Here is a 19,529-nt window from a genome sequence, read left to right on the forward strand (position 1 = left end):
TCGAAACGAAGTATGTCCTCTGTATTTTAGGGAGATCTTGCTGGAATGACCATCATAGCTCCCGAATAACACGCCATATGGAGTATGGAGGGTTTCCCAATTCCAGTCAATGGCAATCCTGGTCAAACTATAACCGAGTCATGGGGGCACAAATCTGAACCATGACGAAGACGAGTCACGCTAGTATCCGCTGTCATTATCACAGAAAACCCCCTAAACAGACGATTAGCTGTTTTACTCGACGTTATACAACGTCGGGTAATGCAGTATGTATTATAATACTGAACCGAGGGCTCTTGCTATTCCCCGATTGGTGATTACCAAACCCAGACGAAGCTATTGTAAAGAGTAATACCGTTTCAAGACGAGTGGATATATCCATAGAGATATGATTGGAGCTTAGAATGTCCATGCATGTGGCAAATCGTCGGCTTTCGTTATAATATAGTGGCCGCTGTCAACTCCTATTGCTCGCATGTTTCAGCTGCCAGCTTATCACAGCCTCCTTGACATCTGTTCAACCACATGACGAGGTTCATTCGTCCAAATCCGCTTGATTAGTGTGATTCGTGTCAAGTTCTGTGGCCAATTGATCCGTCAAGGCTCGCCGTGCGGAAATGCTGCCAACTTTTTTTTGGGAACTTGGAAGAAGGATACAAAGAGATTGCTGCCTCGGATTGCTTGGATGATAGACATGAAACAAGTTTGAGCTTGGAACTTAGGCTGATGGCTGACAATGTTATTCGCGAGACGACTCGATGTCTTCGGGTATGGCCTTTGACATGGTAACATCGTGGCGACGTTCCTAGGATCATTCAGACTGTAGATCAGTGCTAATATGCACCGCCGGACGTATAAACTAGCATAACTCTGGCCTGCCCAACGATAAGGCAAGCAACGCAGCGCATGATCTGGCGCAGACAGCAGAATTCCTGAGCGGAGTGATACGGACAAGGGAATGTAAGCATTGCACATGTAGACGATGTAGATGATGCGCGGGTGGTTTGTCAGGAAGGCCCGATGTGCAACAGGAAGGAGCTGCCATCGCATCACGTGCCGGCTTATTTTGTCGTTCTCCCTCGCGTCGACCGCTGCCTGCCTGCCTGCCTGCATCGAATGACACGCAATGATAACGCTCAGCAAAAACCACCCGTGACATTCACAGAGACCATTGCTTCAGCATCTCGTTGAAGTTTGAGTGAAAGTACTCCAGGAGAAGCGCCGATTGGCTGCATCGATTACGTTCTTGAAGACAGCTCTGGTGGCAGCGCTTGTTCGAGCCTTCAGCTAGTCTAGTGTACCTCTTAAAAGAGATGCCGGTGATAAGCGTCAGAGACAGCCGTCGGCGATACCGATCTAGTGAAAAGTAAACAATGCGCTCCGGTTTTGATTCGTCGTGGACCTTGTTAGACTCTAGTTAGGTTACCGCTTTGAAATTTACAGATGTCAGAGGCACATTTTTACGACTCACCGGCGAATAACACTCTTTACAGGCTCAACCCTGTCTACTACCACTGAAGCCATGCCGGAAGAAGATATGCAAGAAAAAAAAAAAAAAGGGAACTGATATCATGTTCCTGGGCATTGCAAGCTCCCTAGCGAATTAGCTACACCGACTCTAGATTGTTTTTTTTCTTGTACTTCTTCGTACACTGTATGAAAGTTGAACGTGACTGGCGGTCAAGCCGAGGCCGGATCCTTGTTATGGATAAAGCGGTCAAGGATCCATATGGCATCTGTCCAGGGTCTATTTAGTTACTATCCTGCGTGTTTCAACACTGCCATCAAGCGATGGATAGAGCCAAGAGGCGTAGATCTGTGCTAAGTGTGTGATATCGAAAATATATGCAGATACCTGTGCCATTCACACTTAGGCTCAGTTTTCAACCTGGATACAGTAGTTAGGCGCCTACCTGGCAAATCCATCCCGAATAAACCGGGTTCATGGCACAATGTAGCTAGTAGCTAGTATTTGAAATCCTGATGCACTATTCAATATCTAGTAAATTATTGCATGGCACTGAAGTGTAGTTATTCGAACTTCGACGCGTATATACGGACGGGATGCAGAACGTGGATGTTCCAAGCCAAGGAATTCACGAGACTGTATTGTGTGCGGTACTATACACGTCAGATTCTGCTTCGTTATAAAAGTAAATACATAAATCCTGCTCGGTCCATCCGGCGAATCGCTGGACGAGACATAAGCAGAAAATATGAATGCATAATATGCCACATATAGTGCGCCGTCCTAATGCGTGATGGGGTCTGATCACATAGTTTACGCGCGAATACAGGCGCATACGGTAAGTTACGCCACTCGAGGCTGGGTGGGTAGCGGGCGTGACTAGCGCGGTACACACACGCAGCACGAGCAATACGCAATAAAAAATTTGGCCCAGTCAGCGGCAATACAAATGCCCCATCGCCCGCTCTTTTTCTCTCTCGTTGGTCGTCAACCTCGCTGCTCCTTGCGCTCTGTGTGGCAGTCTGCTCCCACCCTATCATTTTTATTTATCCCTTGGATTTTTCTTCTCCTCTCCAATCCTCCTCTCTCGATTGGACTTCACCTTGGCCTATCCACCGCGCTTCCAATCAAGGATCTCGTCCATCGCGCGCTAACTGCGCTTCTCTCTTCTGATTGCTTGACCGATCACCAGCTGATTGGCCCTCCCCCCCTCCCTTGCTACTTGTTTTCTGAAATCGCTCTGAATCAGCGAAATACATTGTGATTTGTTGCCGTCTGGCCAGCCAGCAACATCATCATTTACTGCCCGGCGAGCAAATCAGCGTTGCAGGTAAGCCCTGGATTTTTTCAGTCCTGTTACACCAATCACCAGCCCGCCCATGCCGACGAATTCGTTGTTCGTCTTCTGCATGTGCGACAGCCTCTTCCCTGTCTCTGCCCATGCATATCCCATACATCCATACTCCATCCTGCTTCCACGGCGAGGTCCGCTTGCGGGCGCGAAACGCCACGCAGCCAATGGCAGCGCGATCCGGGCGGTCTGCGGCTGTGGTGGTTGCGGACGGCCGTAGAGCGCGCGGAATCCACCGGGTCTGCTTTGAGCGCCTCAGGCTGGAGCTGACTAAGGCCTCTGCCTGGCGCTTGGCCTGTTCGGGCAATTACCCGGCAGCGCCCAACAACAGAGGCCGCCGTGCCGCGACCCTCCCTGGCGCATTACAAGCACATTACACGCCTGGTACATACATTACACGCGTGTTCCCCGCCCGCCCCCATTGACCTCATTGTTTTCTGACAATACATGACAAATCTTTCCTCTCTGCATCCCCCTCCCTTTCCTTCCTCGCCCACCCACACCGAAACCTGCCAGGAAATAACGCATCTTATCTAATAATCGCACGCCCACAGTCTGACTGGCCAACCCTTCTCCTCCATTCAACTTCCAAGTTTTCAGGCAACGTGACTTTGATCGTGCGCGTTGGACCGCCAAGCTTTTCTGGTAAGCTATGCCCCATTCTGCGACCCGCGCGAACATTCGGCGCGTCAAGCATCCCATCTCGATGTTGACATGTGCGCCAATTCTTTGGTTCTGGCATTGTTGGTTGCTAAACAACTGTCTTTCAGATCGAGTTGCGCTGCTGTGACGAGCAATTCGCGAGTCGCCTTGCACGCATTACCACCCTTGCCCACGCGGATCGACAAGGTATGTCCTCTGCCTGCAAGTGCAGCAAGCTCCCGCGTCTGCCAACGCATACATGTATTCCTCCACCCAGCAGCCCATGCCACAGCCCGATCTCTCTCTCTCTCTCTCTCTCCAACTGCCTAACTGCCCTTGTTTGCCCTTCTTCTTCCAGCCAATCCCCACTTCAGCTGTTCACTGCCAAAGCCCCTCATGTCATTTCGCCGGGTAATCCAGCGGTCGCGAGTTGCTTGGACTGACAAATCCGTCGTAGTCTTAGTTGCTTCCGCGTCGCATACTCCTGCTTTTTCGCGCCTGGATACCTCAGGCTCTTAACACCGCCTCATCGCGTCTCAGTGAGCACGCGGCTTCTCCAACGGGGTTAGGCTCTTTGTCGCCTTGCGCAGGCATATTGACAGCGCCTGCGCCACGAACAGCTCGCCTTGGTGACAGACCACCTTCCACCGACAACGCATCGTTTGCTTGGTGTCGTTAAACCTGGTCCGTCTGCATCAGCGCCCAACCACGTCTCATTCCGTTGTATCGGGAAAGGAATTGATTCTGTCCCCCCTCCCTTGACCAGCTGTGCCAGAGTAGCGTTTCGTCGGTCATCTGGAAATTAAAAAAATAATAATAACCGTGTCGAGGCAACGTTGTACGTATCAGCGAGACTTGAAAGAACAAGTCTTTGACAAAAAAGAAAAAAAGGAAAAAAAAAAACACAAAGACAAAAGAAAGGAGTCTGAAAGGTACGTTGTTCCATCAACGGCGCTGGCGTCATTGCATGTTTTGCTTTGCCCCGCGTGCCCGGCCGTCCCACACCCCAAGGTCCAGTGACCATCCAGTGATGCAGTCGGTGCTGACGCGAATCCTGGCGGCTGCAGACATCGTCGGTAGTTTATCGAATCATTTGGCTTAAAACGCCTAACGCCTCTGAATTTCCGTCTCACGTCGCGCAAACTCACATCCAGTACCATCGCGAAGAATCGCCGCCTAGAGACGAGCGGCTACTCCCCTTTCGCATTGATACCGTTTTGTTTTGTACGCCTATCGCCGTGATTGGTTTTCTACCGATCGCATTCACGACGTGCTCTTAAGCCATATCGCGGTTCAGAGCACTTCGTGTGCGACGGAGTGCGCCGATAGCGCTATCGTCATAACATAGCAATACAAACACACCTCCAGAAACTATACAAAATGGAATACTCTCCGCAATACCAGCAACCGCATGGCCAGCACCCTCACGCTCCATCGCACATGGCCGGCGCGTATCAAAACGCCCAGAACGCCGGGTCGTTGACTTCTCCCACAAATCCACAGGCGCACATCCCCCAGAACCACCAAGCGTCTCCGATTCTGCCTGGCCAGGGCCACTATCAGCAGTCCCAAAATGCACCGGGCGCCGTCCATCAACAAATGAATTTTGCGCAACCATACGGTGTCACAACGTCGATGCAGCCTCCCTACGGAATTTCACCCACGCAAGCAGCCGCCATGGCCACCGCGGCCGCCTCGGGCCAGTTCTACCCCATACCTCAGGATCAAATGGCGGGACAAATGGCGCCAGGCCCGCGTGGGTCACCACGCATGGCTGGTGTACAAGTAAAGAACGAGCGAAATCCCCGATCACCTACGCAGGTATCTGGCCAGATCCCCTCTATGCCACCTCAGGTGCAGCTGTCACAGAATGCTCAGATGCAGCAAAATCGACGGATGAGCCATGTTGGTAGTCCACATTTGCCCAATGCGCAACCAGTCATCAATCACGTAGGTCGCCCCGGTGTTCCTCCAACCATGCCTCCTCCTCAACCTCAAGTACAACAGGCTCCGCCGAACGCCGAACCAGTCGCAGGCGGCACACAAGAGGAATCACCTCTGTATGTCAACGCGAAACAGTTCCACCGGATTCTCAAGCGACGAGTTGCGCGACAGAAGCTCGAGGAGCAATTACGGCTCACTTCGAAAGGTCGCAAGCCATACTTGCATGAGTCACGACACAACCATGCCATGCGACGGCCTCGTGGTCCTGGTGGAAGGTTCTTGACAGCCGATGAAGTGGCCGCAATTGAAAAGGGTAAAGGTGGTCCAGACAGTGTCGATGATGAGGTGGCCAAACCAGCCGGTGAGAGCAACTCGACGGCACAGAAACGAAAGTCTGGCGTGGCTGACGATGGCAACTCCAACCCTTCAAAGAAGAGTAAAATAAGCACGAGCGCCGAAGAAAGCGAAGATGTTGACTCTGGCGAGCCTTCGGATGAAGATGGTTGAGCTCGACGTCCTCTTTCAACCCTCATCTGACACGACGGTATTATACTTTATAACCACCTGAAATTCAGTGTCAGGGTTATCCCTTCGTTCCATAAGTTTGGCCATTCATATGAATAGCTGCCTTTTGAACATGGACTTTTTTTCAAGGCTCGTTTGAACTTTTACTCTCTAGCAGGCGGCGTTGACATGAGATTTTTTTTTTTTCTTCCTTTATCATTATTTTCCCCCGCCTTTTTTTCTGGATTTCCTTCACTGCATTTTCCGTCATGTGTAACGTCCTTAAATGTTTTGTGTTTGCCGAATTGCAATTGTCTCTACGTTGATGATGTCTGTTTATGGTGGTGAACTGGGAGGGTTGTTGCTGTGTTCGTCTGATTTCCTATTTTTCTTTTTCTATTTCTTCATTTAAATGTCTGATTTATCTTTATCCTTTATCTTTACCTGTTATGATTACCAATTTGTACGTGTTTGGTCGTTTTCTCTCGTCGGCAGCAAATTTTCATTATATCGCCAACTGGGATTCACCCATTCGGCAAGCGACTATCATCCTTATAACGATGATACCTGAGTCTTGCTGAATTCTATATTGTTACGACCGGCGCAATATATAATGAGCTGTGCTGCTTTTTCATTTTTGTCAAATGTCATTGGGGTTCTGGGTTGGGCAAATTAGAGACGGCATCCATCACTGGTAAAAACAAAAACAAGGCCAAGAAAAACGAACAAAAAAAAGGCGAACATATACAACAAACAACATACGTCAAAACGAGTCGGTACCTTCGGAACCGAAGCATTGCGAACCCACAAACGGGGTGTCGCCAAATAACAGAACTGAACAGGGAACAAACTACACTTCGATCTACCAACACGTGTTGAAGCTGAAGTGACATGGTACGACACTGATTCAGTGATAGATGTATTTGAATCAATCAATTCATCCATCGATTCTTTGAGAAGGTGGTACAGACATGATACATCATACCCTGCTTCCTTTTTCCCATAACGATTTTTCTATTCTCTAACTTCTCAGTTTGATTACGTGTTTTTCATTCCCCCCTCATCATCAACGTGCTGGAATCAAGATATTCATTTTTTTCTTCGATATTTATTTGTTTGTATCTTTGTCAAAGTTACTGACTTCAATTATTGATTCATTCTTAACTTGCACCCGGCTCGGATCTATGTGTTGTATGTGTAGGTAGGTAGCATTGAAGGAACCTGAAGTGAACTGCTTTGCATAGTATTTTGCACTATGGCATTTGTCGAATTGGCCTTACATGCATTCAGGTTAATGTATGGTTATTGTTAATAAATTAACAAGTAAATATATGATATATGAACATGTTTACAGTATACTAACTACATGGAGAGAGCCCTGCATAATATCGGTGGCTGATGATGCCGCTATTCCTCCTCAGGACTAGCGCGCTATGTCCGTCTCCAGGTTTAGCTTAGCTTTGCTTCAGCCTTCCTCCTGTCTCGGGCCACCTGACTAGACTCTCTCAACCTCTAGCTCCGCCCAGGAACAACCACAGCTCCTCCAGCTCTCGTCGGGATTGCCTGTTGTTGGCTGCTCTGATACTGGGAAGACGACCTAGATGTGATCACAGAGAATACAACGAATACGCCCGTTCTATTTACTTTCTATCCTGACATTTCGTCGTTCTTTTCGTGTAGGTTAGTTGTTGGCCTACCCCTGCCTCTTACCTTCGTGTCTCTTTTTGCTCTTACTCCTTCCTTTTTCTTCTTCTTACTTATTGCCCTATTCTTTTCTTTCTTTTTTCCTATTTTCATTTCATTTTTTTTTTTCTCTCTCGAATATATCGGACTCTTTGCAATCATCAATCAAGCCTTACTTGAGTGTGTCTTGCGGAACCGGTTCCATGAAACTCCAGGAGCCTTGGATGCGCCAGGGAGATGAAGCTCTTGTCTATCCTCCGATGACATCCGAGCGCAATCCTCCTTGGTCCTGGCTCATGGAAAGAAGAAAATAAAACGAACGAACGCATGATCTATGCTGCAGACTTGACCGGCCATAATGCTGTTCTCTTCTTTATTCGTTCATCCAATTCGAATGGAATACTGCCTACCTCTTTTTTTTGTCTTTTTCTCATCACCACTCTTCTTAATAATCGCTGTTTGGCTTGCCTTCGCTTTCTCAAATCATTCAATTGCCTGATCGCCGTCATTATCCGCACTTTTTAACTCAATACAATGCTCACAAGTCGACTCTTAGCTTTTCTTTTGTTCCTATTTCCTTCCCTGTCTCGCCGTACCAATTCTTCCTCATACGTGGGGAAAATACACGCACGAATCGATACTTGTGCACATCGCAAACAGGGCAGGAAGATCGGGGTGACTTTTCGCGATACACGGAGCAAGAGAATTAGTGGCGGATTTATATCATGATGGATTCATATGATGGTTTTACTTCACCTGGAAGGGGTCGCGGAGGAGATGCTTACCGTCGTCGTTCACCAGGTGGGGAGGCTACCTCATTAAGGATGAAATATAGGATCTAAACTAACTAATTGTCTCCTTTTTTCAGGTGTCTCACAGGACCGACGACGAGGTGGCGCAGGTCGTGGTCGATCGCGGTCGCCCCCTGCAATTGATAGATATGAACCGGGAGATCGTAACCGTGCTTCCAGAGACGAGTATTATACGCCAACTCGCGACTATGCGTCTCGCGAACGCGATGATCGTCGGCGCGGTCCTTCTCCCGCTATAATTGATCGGTACGTCCCGGGACAAGACTCGGGCAAACGGATCATCCCGACAAATCCTCTCCCAAATCCCATGTCCCTTGACATACAAGTTGGATATACGTGGTTTGCCGAGTGGTGGAGAGCAGAGCAGAATGTCAAGGAGGAGAAGGAACGCGCAAAACACGGAGGTCGACACCCTGCAGACCGTGTAAAAGGCGAAAAGGAAGCTCGCGAAGATCGAGACAAGGAAAAGAATTTGATTCAAACTGCTTATGATAATTATAAGGCAGAATTGCAGGTGAAGATGTCTCGTACCTTTGTGAAGCAGCACCGCAGTGAGGAGTGGTTCAAAGAGAGATACGTTTCGGAGGTGCGCGACCCCTTGCGACGGCATCTGATGGACTTTCGACGCGGTGTTTACGATCAATGGGAACGCGATGTTGATTCTGGCTATTTTGATGAGTTTACATTGGAGGGAATCTACAAAAGCGAGAGTGATGGTGCGGGCGGTGTTATTGAGAAAGAGGAAGGTGAAGCGACCGCAGTCGGGGAGACTCTTAGCGTTCTTGATCTCTTGCCAGCACGAGGTGCGGAACTACGTGACGAAGCCTTGTCGCAGCCTGCATTACTCATCAAAACTTTGGCGCCGAACGTGAGTCGAGTTAAGATTGAGGAATTCTGTAAAGAGCATTTGGGCGAGCAAGATGGCGGTTTCAGATGGCTTAGCTTGAGTGATCCTAATCCGTCCAAGAAATTTCATCGTATGGGTTGGATCATCTTGCATCCTCCCCTACGTGAATCTGCTCTTGTTGAGAGGGGAGATGGCCGTGACGAGGAGGGCGAAGAGAAGGATACGGAGACTGCAGCCAATGGATCCCATTCGATGTCGACAGCGGAGAAAGCCCTGGAAGCGATCAATGATAAGACTATCCATGATGCTGTCAATGGAGACTTTGTTTGTCATGTCGGTGTGCATGTTCCGCCCTCTCAGCCGCGGAAAAAGGCGCTGTGGGATCTGTTCTCTGCACCCGAACGTATCGAACGAGATCTTGAACTTGCACGTCGTCTTATTGGCAAGCTGGATTCAGAGATGGGCCAAGTTGATGGATGTGCCAAGATTGAGGCACGGGTGGAGGATCTTCGCTCAAGAGGCTTCTTACAACCGACCGCTTCTACCTCGGATAGCGCGAAGACAAAGAATGGAGTTGACATGGATGTCGATGAAGGGGAGGCTGAAGAAGGCGAGGAGGTGGAAGCTTTGGATGAGGGCGAAGCAGATAACGAGGACTTCCTGGCGAAGAAAAAGACGATGGATTTGATGGTTGAATACCTGCGTCGGGTCTATAATTTCTGTTTCTTCTGCGTCTTCGAAAGCGATTCTGTTCATGAATTGGTTCGCAAGTGCCCTGGTGGCCATCTGCGCCGACCCAGGTCTGGACTCAGCAACCAAGCCAAGCACGTTGCCAAGGCTAGTGCTATGGGCCAACCATTTCCCATTAGAAAGAAAGAGCCCAGCGAGGACGGTGAGGAGGTTCCAACGGTAGACGAAAAGCGGTCTTCAAAGCTTTCCAAAGCAGAACAACAGCTACAGCGTGCCTTTAACTGGGTTAAGACTTTTGAGGATAAGCTGCTCCAAATACTAGAACCTGAGAACGTCGATCTTTCGAAGCTTGGAGGGAAGCCTATTGAGGAAGCTTTGGAGGAGGAGCTGTCCAAGCATGTCAAGCAGGAAGACGAATTCAAATTTCGATGCAAAGTCCCGGATTGTGCGAAGCTATTCAAGGCGGAGCATTTCTGGCGCAAGCATGTGGAAAAGCGTCATGAGGAGTGGTACCACAACATCAAGAATGATGTAAGTCATCTATTCTTGTTTTTTCTTTTTCCTTTTTTTTTTAAATTAATCTGTTGCTAACATAAAGTAGCTTGTGCTGGTCAATGAATACGTCCTGGATCCTGCCCACATCGCACCTTCGCGAACTGATGCCAACAGCAACGGCCATTTCCCACTCCCCGGCAACCACATGCAAGCCGGCACGCCGCGTGGCTTTAACCTCGCGAACATGCCGTATTTCAACGGCGTTTCCAATGCTTTCTCGGGCCTCCATGGCGGTAGCAACTTCCCTGGATTCATGGGCGTCAATTCACCAGGTTTCAACAGTCTTGTAGCCGGCGACGGAACCATGATGTCTTCCCACAACCAGCCAGGCGCTATGCGCCGCAGCGGAGGACGGTATAGCAACCGATCTGGCCCCTATGATCGCCGTGGTGGTAATCACCGAGCCGGACACAATGCCAGTAATGCTTCCAACCAGGGTCGTCTTAGCCCCGTGCGCGGTATGTCAGGCATGTTCGGTCCCGGCGGTCGTTTACCTGGCGGCGGTGGTGGAATACCTTATGTCCCACCCGGTCATCCTGCAGCAGCAATGCTCCCGCCCGGCGCTGTCTCTGCTGGTGCAAGCGGAGGAGGCGGGGCCGGAGCAGGCAGTGCCCTGGATGCGGGCGGCGGTCAACAAGCGATGATGGGTCCACGCGAAGCAGTGCAAGGACGCAGTTTGAAGAGCTATGAGGATTTGGATGCTGTTGGGGGATCAGGAGGTGGAGAATTGAACTATTAGTCATTCCAAGATTACGCCTGACCGAATCTTAATGCGTCAAAAGTGATGTGATGATCTCACGCCGATGACCGAATTTCATCTGCTATGTGTATGACATGACCCAGTCGCATGGCCATCCATTGCTCAAATAACAATATTTATTTTCTATACGGACAGCTAGCCACGGTGGGGAATGGAAAACAAGGGAGGAAAAGATTAAGAAAATTGTACTATACTTAACTTTTTGTCATGCCATATGTTCTTTTCTTATCATGGTTTGGATGGAGTTGGCGATGTTGAGCCTATTTAATCAATCAATAACAAATGCTACTAACTACGACGCAAAAAAAAGTTTCCTATCTACTTGTAGATCCATTGATAGATAAATAATGTAGCTATTTGGGTAAATTAGAAATACAAAAAAAGATTGGTTAGCTTGCTCAAATCAGTGATATCAATCACATCACTAGAACAGCCTCGTCCCTCGCATCCCGCCACTCGACATTCCGCATCTTTTTGATTCGTCGTTCCGTCGCTAGGAATAGTAATAGGTATATATGCGTTGCTACTTCGCCCCAGGTGTATAGTTTCAAATTCACAACTCTCGCGTTTTCCACGCTTGTCGGGGCTAGGTTAATCGGTGGTGATTGTATTGGTGATTCCTCAAGTAAGCACCATATCCCCCAGCCAGCGCGACCTTCGGTTAGAAAGTCGCGTAGAAAGCACCAGAATTGCGAGAAGAATGTTTGCGGCCAGGTTTGGGGCTGTGTGGAAGTAGTTGTATTAGTGTTGGTGGTTGTAGTTGTGGTTGTAGTGTCGGGTATGATTGTGATGCATGGGATGAACCAGTACCCCCGTTCTAAAGGCTGGAGGGTACGGGTTTGCTGTGTAGGCATGAAGCGGGACGGGTGTTTCATGCGCTCTGATAGAGCTTTTAGAGTTGGTGTGACGTGGGTGCGGAATTTGGAGTTGGAGACTGGCGGGTTTGGGGAGCGGATTTCGATGGGTAAGGTGGTGAGGGAGATTGTTTCGGTTGCTTCGGGGAGGGTTTGGCGTTTTTTGAGCCGCGAGGATGATGATGATGATGATGATGAAGCGACAGCAACATTTGGTGGTTGTTGAGGGGAAATGCTTGCGTTATTGTTGCCGTTTCCGACGGCCTTTCTTTTTCCGAGTACGCTGGTGGTTGTGTCAAGCTGGTTTGGCGAAGGGCTTGGACTTTGTGGTGGAGCTTCGGAATTCAAGTCAACATGTCGTTCTGAAGTTCGTTCTGGGCTCGGACTGGGCACAGACGATGGTATTCTCGAGATATCAGATAAACGACTTTCCTCCGTCCCTACTTTATTGGTCTCGATGTGTCTCGACTGGCGCGCAGAGTCAGGAACGAATGATCGGTCAACCTGAACGGAGTAATCTAAAATAGTCTGATCTGCTGCCAAGTCGTTCTCTTGTGAGTCCGGAATCACGTCTAGAGGAGTATCCCAGGTAGATAGCTCATCACGAGTCAGTTGAATGTCGACTATTGATGGGTTACGGGTTTTTGCTTCGCTACTGAAAGTGCCAGTGCCAGCGCTTTCCTCATTCATAGATGCCGTTTTTTGAAAAGACTCCGGTTTGTCTTGGGCATGGCTGAGTGGGATTAGTGGCTGGAAAGAAAGGTAGCTGTCTTCGTCCGTCGACTCGGCATGTAAAGACAGATTGTTGGGCGGCGTCTCTTTTGGTTGGCGTAGAGTTCCAGCATCTTGTGTAATTATAGACTCCTCGCGGTTGTACGGCGTTACGAGGCTACACAGCTCGTCGCCAGAATTAAAAGACATCGTCTGCTCATGTCGTGGTAATGATGATTGCCGGGCGAACGACGACGAAGACGAGGCCGGTGCCGACGTCAGTAACAGTGAGCGCGAGTTGTCCACGCTAACCTCAAGGTCTGCTCCATTGTCACTCTCATGGATGCGAAATACCGAGTAATGTGAAACCGGCGCAAAGACTAGACTGGACTCGACGAGAGCGCGATATCTAGCATCGTCGCCGGCCGCGCTGGGAGCTCCGACGTGGACGAGGATTTCGGGCTTGTCTGCCATGTACCGCGTGTATATACTAGTAGCTGGAAGACTGTATGTAACGCGTGTATTTAGGTTTCGTCGTGCATGCTGGATATAACGGTTGAAGAGGCCTTCAGACGCGTTTACTCTGTTGGTTGCGTTGAGTTGGAGATTTTACCAAGTTCAGGATGGAAGCCGCCCGCCCGCCAAGCCGGCGCAGAGTCCGGGGCGGAAAGCTTAAGACGCGCTAGTGATTACGTACATATAGGCTTAGGGCTGTCTCAACTCTCGCTCAATCGACCAGCGATTTCTTTTATCTGACTGATATGATAAGTAGTACTACGTAACTATGGATTTTAAATGCACCTAACTGGCTCGTAGCACCCAGAGATTCCATGTGGCATGAGCTGACAGCGCAGAAAATGTGCATATTTGGCCCCTGTACTACTTTGCTACGCAAATTACTATGCAGCAGCAACGCACGTCCGCAGAGTTCTCTAGCTCTACATGACTAGCAGTTTCATAGTGGCTGAAGTGATTGCCAACCCGAATTCGAGCTGAACCGATACATGCATGCATGCATGCATGCATGCGTGCATGTCGCCGTGTAACTCACGAAATAGCTTCCAAGGGGCCTAGATTGTACCCCCAGTCCATAAATCAAGCATTCCATCCGCCAATAACTTGACATTTCCTGCAACATAGGCATTCTCTAAAGATGTCTACAATGCTGGTCGAGCCCAATAGCCCAAGCGAGGAATCATTAACTTTCGGCGTAACCTGGACTCTAACCTCTATTTCGATGCTTTGCGTCGCCGCTCGGTTTTACCTTCGCAAGAGAGTATTGACATCGCAGTATTCGGCGATCGAGGACTGGCTGATGCTTCTTGCCGTTGTATGGGACATTACCTAGGTATCCTCCACGACTGTCATGTATATGCACTAACAGGGGCATTCATTAGGCCTTGCAGGTGGCTTTCCAAGCTTGCCTAACAGAAGCCTTTAGATGGGGATTGGGAAAAGACGATCAAGACCAGACTGCCACTGAACTCATGAACGAGCTCTTCTGGGTTCGGATTGTGATGACTCCTGCTATCGCGGTATCGATTGTGGCCAGGCTTTCTATCACGATTCTACTCATCAAATTATTTGGACTACATACTTGGTTCAAATGGTTCCTTATTGTCTTTACTAGCCTTCAGTCAGTTGTCGCCGTTTTAGTTGCTGTTTTTTTTTTTTTTTTTTTCTTGGGTACAGGTCTCGCCAGTAGAAGCGCTATGGAATCCATCGCTCACGGCTTATGCATGGGATCCAAGAATTGCGCAGTATGCGACATGGACAATGTGAGAAATATTAGTTGCTCATGGCAGATTGCTGTTATGGCTGATGAATAACGAGAGCATTATTTAGCTTCTCTGACTTATCATATGTCCTGTTTCCCGTGATGATCATTTGGAATCTTCGTCGCAAACTCGCAGTTATTGCTTCGATGGCGCTTTATTTGTTAACCATGTCTGCGTCGATTATGAAAACAATAACTGGGAAATCCAACAGCAGTTTTCTGAGGTGTGGAATCGAGCAATGTCTCGTCATCATCATGGGATGCATTCCTCTCCTGAGAGCGGCTTCTAGATTGGAGTTTCCGAGACTACTCTCATTCTATGCCCGTCTGGCTAGCTTTACTGGGGTTAAAATTCAATTCGCCTGGCAGAGTGTGTTCGCGAGATATGAAGACCATGTTGAGCTAAGGCCAATTAAAGAAGGCGACGGCGCAGAAAGGTTAGATGAAGGTAGTTTTAGAGGTTCCCGCAGAAGTGTGGCCCAGTTTGCTTGAATTTCGGTTAAACGATACTTTCATAGCAGTTTGACGAGCAAATAATTTCAATTCGATTCACATTTATACCTACATGTGAGAAGAATCGTACCTATGCATAATAGGAGCTATTTAAGCAGCTCCATTGTATACCGTCACAATGAGAGAAGGAAGGAGAATTGGAGGTGTGCATACAGTGTAAATTTTCTTAAGGATCATAGCTATACAAGCATTTGGTGCAGTTACGACTTCTTGATGAAGACGTCATCCAGATGATAGCCGTGGCCTCGCAAAGTAAAGGCGAAATCAGGGAGCCTTTGTCATCTTGTGCGTGAATATTGGGGGTTTCCCGAGTCATAAGACAAAGATTGGAGTGTCTGGGAAGTGCAATTTTGATATATTGAAAAGAAAGGAAAAGAAAGAGGTCTCGCGATAGTGGTTTTGATCTGCAGGAACAGAAGAAGAGAGGCGAGAGGAGAGCGCGAAGAGGCGCAAGATGCTAGATTGTGTGACGGCCAGGCCCCACTAAAAAGAGAGGGTGAGGTATGAAATTGAATGATCAAAGCTGTGGCACGAAGAGCAGAAGAGACAAGACTCACCAGTATCGGCGAGGAAATGATGAAAAATGAGTATTGCTTGGATTAGAGAAAGCAGACGGACGTGTTGTAATTCGGAAAAAGGAAGCATAATTAAGGCCTCAGAAATCGGTTATGTGAACAAAGAGATCGCATGACATTAGATACAGCACTTCCACCGGCGAACGAACCAAGTATAAAAAGCATGGTGTTTATCGACTAGTTCTTTGCGATGATTATGGGTCACATTTGACGTGGGAATTTATGCGTTTTGGCGAGAAGATAACTATCTTCTTTTGATTGCCTCATAAAATTCATATCTTGTAGCTACTTGACGTCGATGTTTTTCATGCTTCTAAGCATTGGCATAGCAAATTCGTCTTAACCCACCTCACATGCAGGCTGCGGTCCATTAACCAAAAATGACTTCCTTGCTTCTCTCAAAATCATTCAAGAAAAAACCTTGAAGCCAAGAACGATCATGCACGTTTTCCGCAATACTAGGATAGTCCCATATAATCAAATTGTTATTGATCAGCTTGATGAGCGGCCGCTTACGCCTATCTCGACTGAGTCAAATAATCCGAATTCAACAAGCTTTGCAACACCACACACTGCGAGTCGATTTCCAAGAGTAAGCCAGAGATTAATTACTCTTTATCTAATATATATATAATAATAACTGGCACTTAATCATAAGTATAATATCTCCTTGCTTCGTAATAAATTTTTAAAGTAGTATCTAAGTTAATATTAATATTACCACGAGTAAATGCCGGTGTTGTGCAGTATTTTCAACGACTCGTCATCTCGCTTGCCCTCCAAGACATCAATCAAGGGCATGACAGAGTCAGCCGGTTCTCTAGCTCCAAATTCTGCTTTATTATGCGGACCGAGATTCGACTGTGTAAAACCCGGATCATAAAGCGAGACTTTGATTCCGTACGGTTCATACTCCACAAATTGACAAGCAGTGATCATGTTGAGCGCAGATTTGCTCGCTCGATATTGGTGTCCCTGGAGTTGATAGGTTGGCGAATTCCGATTGAGTCGAGAACTAATCGAGCCCGCTCCACTGGTAATATTGACAATCCTAGGCGAATCTTTCGACTCCTTCAGGAGCGGCGCAAATGCGTTGGTCACAATGAGAGGCCCCGTTGCGTTGGTGTCAAAGGCAAGGAGCATAAATTCGCGTAATGGCCCGTTGTCTTTCATTGGTGCCACGGCTGCATTGTTGACGAGAATATCCAGTCTGCCATGATCATGGCGCACCTTGGTTGCGGCGCTTTCGATTGTATGGTCTTCGGTAACATCTATCATGAGCATCTCTACACTGCCGGGCAGATTTCGATCACTCAGGTGTTTTAGAGCAGCGTTCCCTTTTTCGATTGATCGAGCGCCCATTAGGACATGGTAAGTGCCCTTTGCCATAAGCTGAGCTGTGAGCTCGAAGCCAATACCACTAGTTCCTTTATCGTGGACAATAGTTAGGAATGAGGAACAAAGCACGCCGTAATTAGTGAGTTGTCATACCCCCAGTAATCAAAACGAGTCTCTTTGCAGCAGCATTCATCTTGTTAGTGAGTGTTTGATTTGGGTTTAGAAAGTTGAAGAAATCCAAGAACTGAACTTGGATGAAACCCGAGATTTATAGGCGATAATAGCTAGTTAAATGACCAGATTTATAATCAAGCCAGAGAAAACTCTATTACTAGGTGAAGACCTGCAAGCACTCCATAAGGAGAACCATTCTTCGTGATAAGCCTGACTGGTGTTTTTGCGTGCAGTATATAGAGACGTGCACTAGTCCTGTTTCGGAATATGGTCTCCTATTCGCCAACGGCCAACCTCCACAACCAACGGCCAAGATTAATACGAGCAACGCATCCACTTGGGAAGTCAGTTTGGGTAAATTATGAAGAGTAAATACTAATGGGCATCACTGAAATAATGCGAATAATCACCTAGTACTAAACCTTTGGGAGGTTGCTAGTGTTCAAAGATCAGTGACTAAGAGGCTCCTTAGTTAGGGCTACGGTACTATACCTAGGTACGCTGTCAACCATGAGTTCTGAGCTCGAGAAGATCCGAGGTTTTAAGACGGAAGAAAAAAGCGTGAGATGGGGGGAAAAGAACTTTGAAGCCATATACATCAGCGTAATATGATAAGGCGTCAAGGATCCCCAGGCCTCGCCGCCTCAGACTGTCTGCTAAATACTTCTGCAAACATCAGCAGCAGTTTCACAGCTCTTCGGATTCTGATTCTAGGTGTCATTGCAAACCCATTCTTTGATTTTCCCTGCGTCTTGTTTGCCTAATCTAATCACTAGGGTTATGAAGCTACCACGGAGTACAATTAGGAAGGAAATAGCCCCCACGTAACATGCGCCAGGCCTGATAGCCTGGCTGCCACATGAATGCTATAACAGAGAACTCGATGAATCTTTCCATTCTCTCAAGCTTTCGGAATTCTGGCTCCGTAATGACGACAGTACTGGACCGGATACTACAAAGTCAATCGTCATTGAGTGGGTGCAGGACCTACCACTTCATGTAGTCGATCTAGATTGGCCAGGCCACAGTTGGTCGACGTTGATGTTCCATTATGCTCATTTCCTGCACGTGAGGCAGTATATGCATCAGGCACTACTGAAGAATAAGAAAATCCCCGTTCCCGTCACAAGATGGTCTCATACTACTTATTGCTCCCATGGAGCATTGACGGAAAGCTCAAACGTCACATACCGACAGATCAACCTAGCAGCTGACAACCATTATCTTGCGTGCGTGGAGGCGTACAGTATGCGAGGCAAGATGTCTGATGTGTATTAAGTTTGAAATATGCGAATTATTTAATCCCAATACCTAGGTATTCTCATGATTCCCTAGAAAAGACACAGGCTCGTATCAAATAAAACGACATCATAAACATTAGAGGAATTCAGTGCAGGTCCCTGAACAGACAATCTAGAGCACCCTCCAGTCGCCTAACCTGAATCCCTACAGGGAGCTCGGGGCATTCTTAAGGAGATAGTACTGCAATGGTGCGCCATGTAAAGTGAATTTATGATATAAGCTTGTAAGCAGGTACATTCAATCTATGCCACCTGGCAGAAAAGATGCTTACGACATTGGGCAAATGTGCTGCACAGTGTCCTCTTCCCAGAAGCGGAAACATGGTTTCGATTTACTTAAAAACAAGCACAATTGAATACCTAAATACCGCGAATCCCTGGACCAGGCAACTTTTTAGTTTTAATAGTAATGCCTTTTTGGCCAAAACTAAAAACGATCATGGATATTTGCTCGCTTCCTCGGCTTTCTTCATCTTTTGTTTCAGCGCCTCAAATCTCTCCAACGCATCCTTCCTCCACACCTGAGCCGCTTTATAGGACGCCTCCAGGATCGGTATTCCCCTTTCCTTCTCATTAGTCAAGTTGATCCAACCTAATTTAGTCGTTGTATATATGTGAACTTCTGGCTTGACTTTCTTTTTGCTTTTATCATCCAGGGTACCCCCCTTCACAAATGTCGTCCACGTGAAATCACCGCCATAATCGCAGGCAATTACTACGTAGCAATTTGGGCATCGAGCAATCTTCTGCCCGTTGCCAGACGCCGTGGGCAGGTTGGTGATGATAGGTTTAGTCTGAGAGGTGATACGGAAGTTTGAACTTTCGATGATACAGTTTATGGCGAAGGCGGCGCCGGATTCGCGTTGACAACAGGTGCAGTGACAGCAATTTGTGCAGAGAAAGGGCGCAAGAACTTCGTACGTGGTGATCTTGCATGTGCAGTGGCCCTTAAGGGGCGTGAAGGGTTCTGCTGCCATCGCAGATCAATAAGCTTTCAAGGTTGTGATCGATGGCTCCCGGTGATGTTAGA

The 19,529-nt window shown here is 47.9% G+C and overlaps 5 protein-coding genes across 5 annotated transcripts, besides 2 other annotated features; 2 read left to right on the forward strand and 3 right to left on the reverse strand.

The window, feature by feature from the left end:
• Positions 1 to 4,841: 4,841 nt before the first annotated feature.
• On the forward strand, positions 4,842 to 5,912 carry UA08_06044 (hypothetical protein; the record flags this gene model as incomplete). The annotated part of the gene is made up of 1 exon (XM_020268734.1): positions 4,842 to 5,912. One exon carries the CDS (start codon positions 4,842 to 4,844, stop codon positions 5,910 to 5,912), a length of 1,071 nt encoding a protein of 356 aa, XP_020118837.1.
• A 2,408-nt stretch (positions 5,913 to 8,320) lies between these two features.
• UA08_06045 (hypothetical protein) lies at positions 8,321 to 11,235 on the forward strand (the record flags this gene model as incomplete). The annotated part of the gene is made up of 3 exons (XM_020268735.1): positions 8,321 to 8,393; positions 8,461 to 10,472; positions 10,543 to 11,235. The coding sequence occupies 3 exons, from the start codon at positions 8,321 to 8,323 to the stop codon at positions 11,233 to 11,235; spliced, it is 2,778 nt and encodes a 925-aa protein (XP_020118832.1).
• Positions 11,236 to 11,672: 437 nt separating this feature from the next.
• On the reverse strand, positions 11,673 to 13,295 carry UA08_06046 (hypothetical protein; the record flags this gene model as incomplete). The annotated part of the gene is made up of 1 exon (XM_020268736.1): positions 11,673 to 13,295. One exon carries the CDS (start codon positions 13,293 to 13,295, stop codon positions 11,673 to 11,675), a length of 1,623 nt encoding a protein of 540 aa, XP_020118831.1.
• A 526-nt stretch (positions 13,296 to 13,821) lies between these two features.
• Positions 13,822 to 13,856: a repeat region (Identified by RepeatMasker using a combination of RepBase library and repeat library created with RepeatScout).
• Positions 13,857 to 15,860: 2,004 nt separating this feature from the next.
• Positions 15,861 to 16,019: a repeat region (Identified by RepeatMasker using a combination of RepBase library and repeat library created with RepeatScout).
• A 384-nt stretch (positions 16,020 to 16,403) lies between these two features.
• UA08_06047 (hypothetical protein) lies at positions 16,404 to 17,217 on the reverse strand (the record flags this gene model as incomplete). The annotated part of the gene is made up of 2 exons (XM_020268737.1): positions 16,404 to 17,113; positions 17,178 to 17,217. 2 exons carry the CDS (start codon positions 17,215 to 17,217, stop codon positions 16,404 to 16,406), a joined length of 750 nt encoding a protein of 249 aa, XP_020118670.1.
• A 1,719-nt stretch (positions 17,218 to 18,936) lies between these two features.
• Positions 18,937 to 19,476, reverse strand: UA08_06048 (hypothetical protein; the record flags this gene model as incomplete). Its single annotated transcript, XM_020268738.1, has 1 exon — positions 18,937 to 19,476. One exon carries the CDS (start codon positions 19,474 to 19,476, stop codon positions 18,937 to 18,939), a length of 540 nt encoding a protein of 179 aa, XP_020118671.1.
• Between the last annotated feature and the right edge of the window lie 53 nt (positions 19,477 to 19,529).

This window comes from Talaromyces atroroseus (genome assembly GCF_001907595.1).
Source record: "Talaromyces atroroseus strain IBT 11181 chromosome Unknown scaffold_8, whole genome shotgun sequence".
In the NCBI taxonomy this organism is placed as follows: Eukaryota; Fungi; Ascomycota; class Eurotiomycetes; order Eurotiales; family Trichocomaceae; genus Talaromyces; species Talaromyces atroroseus.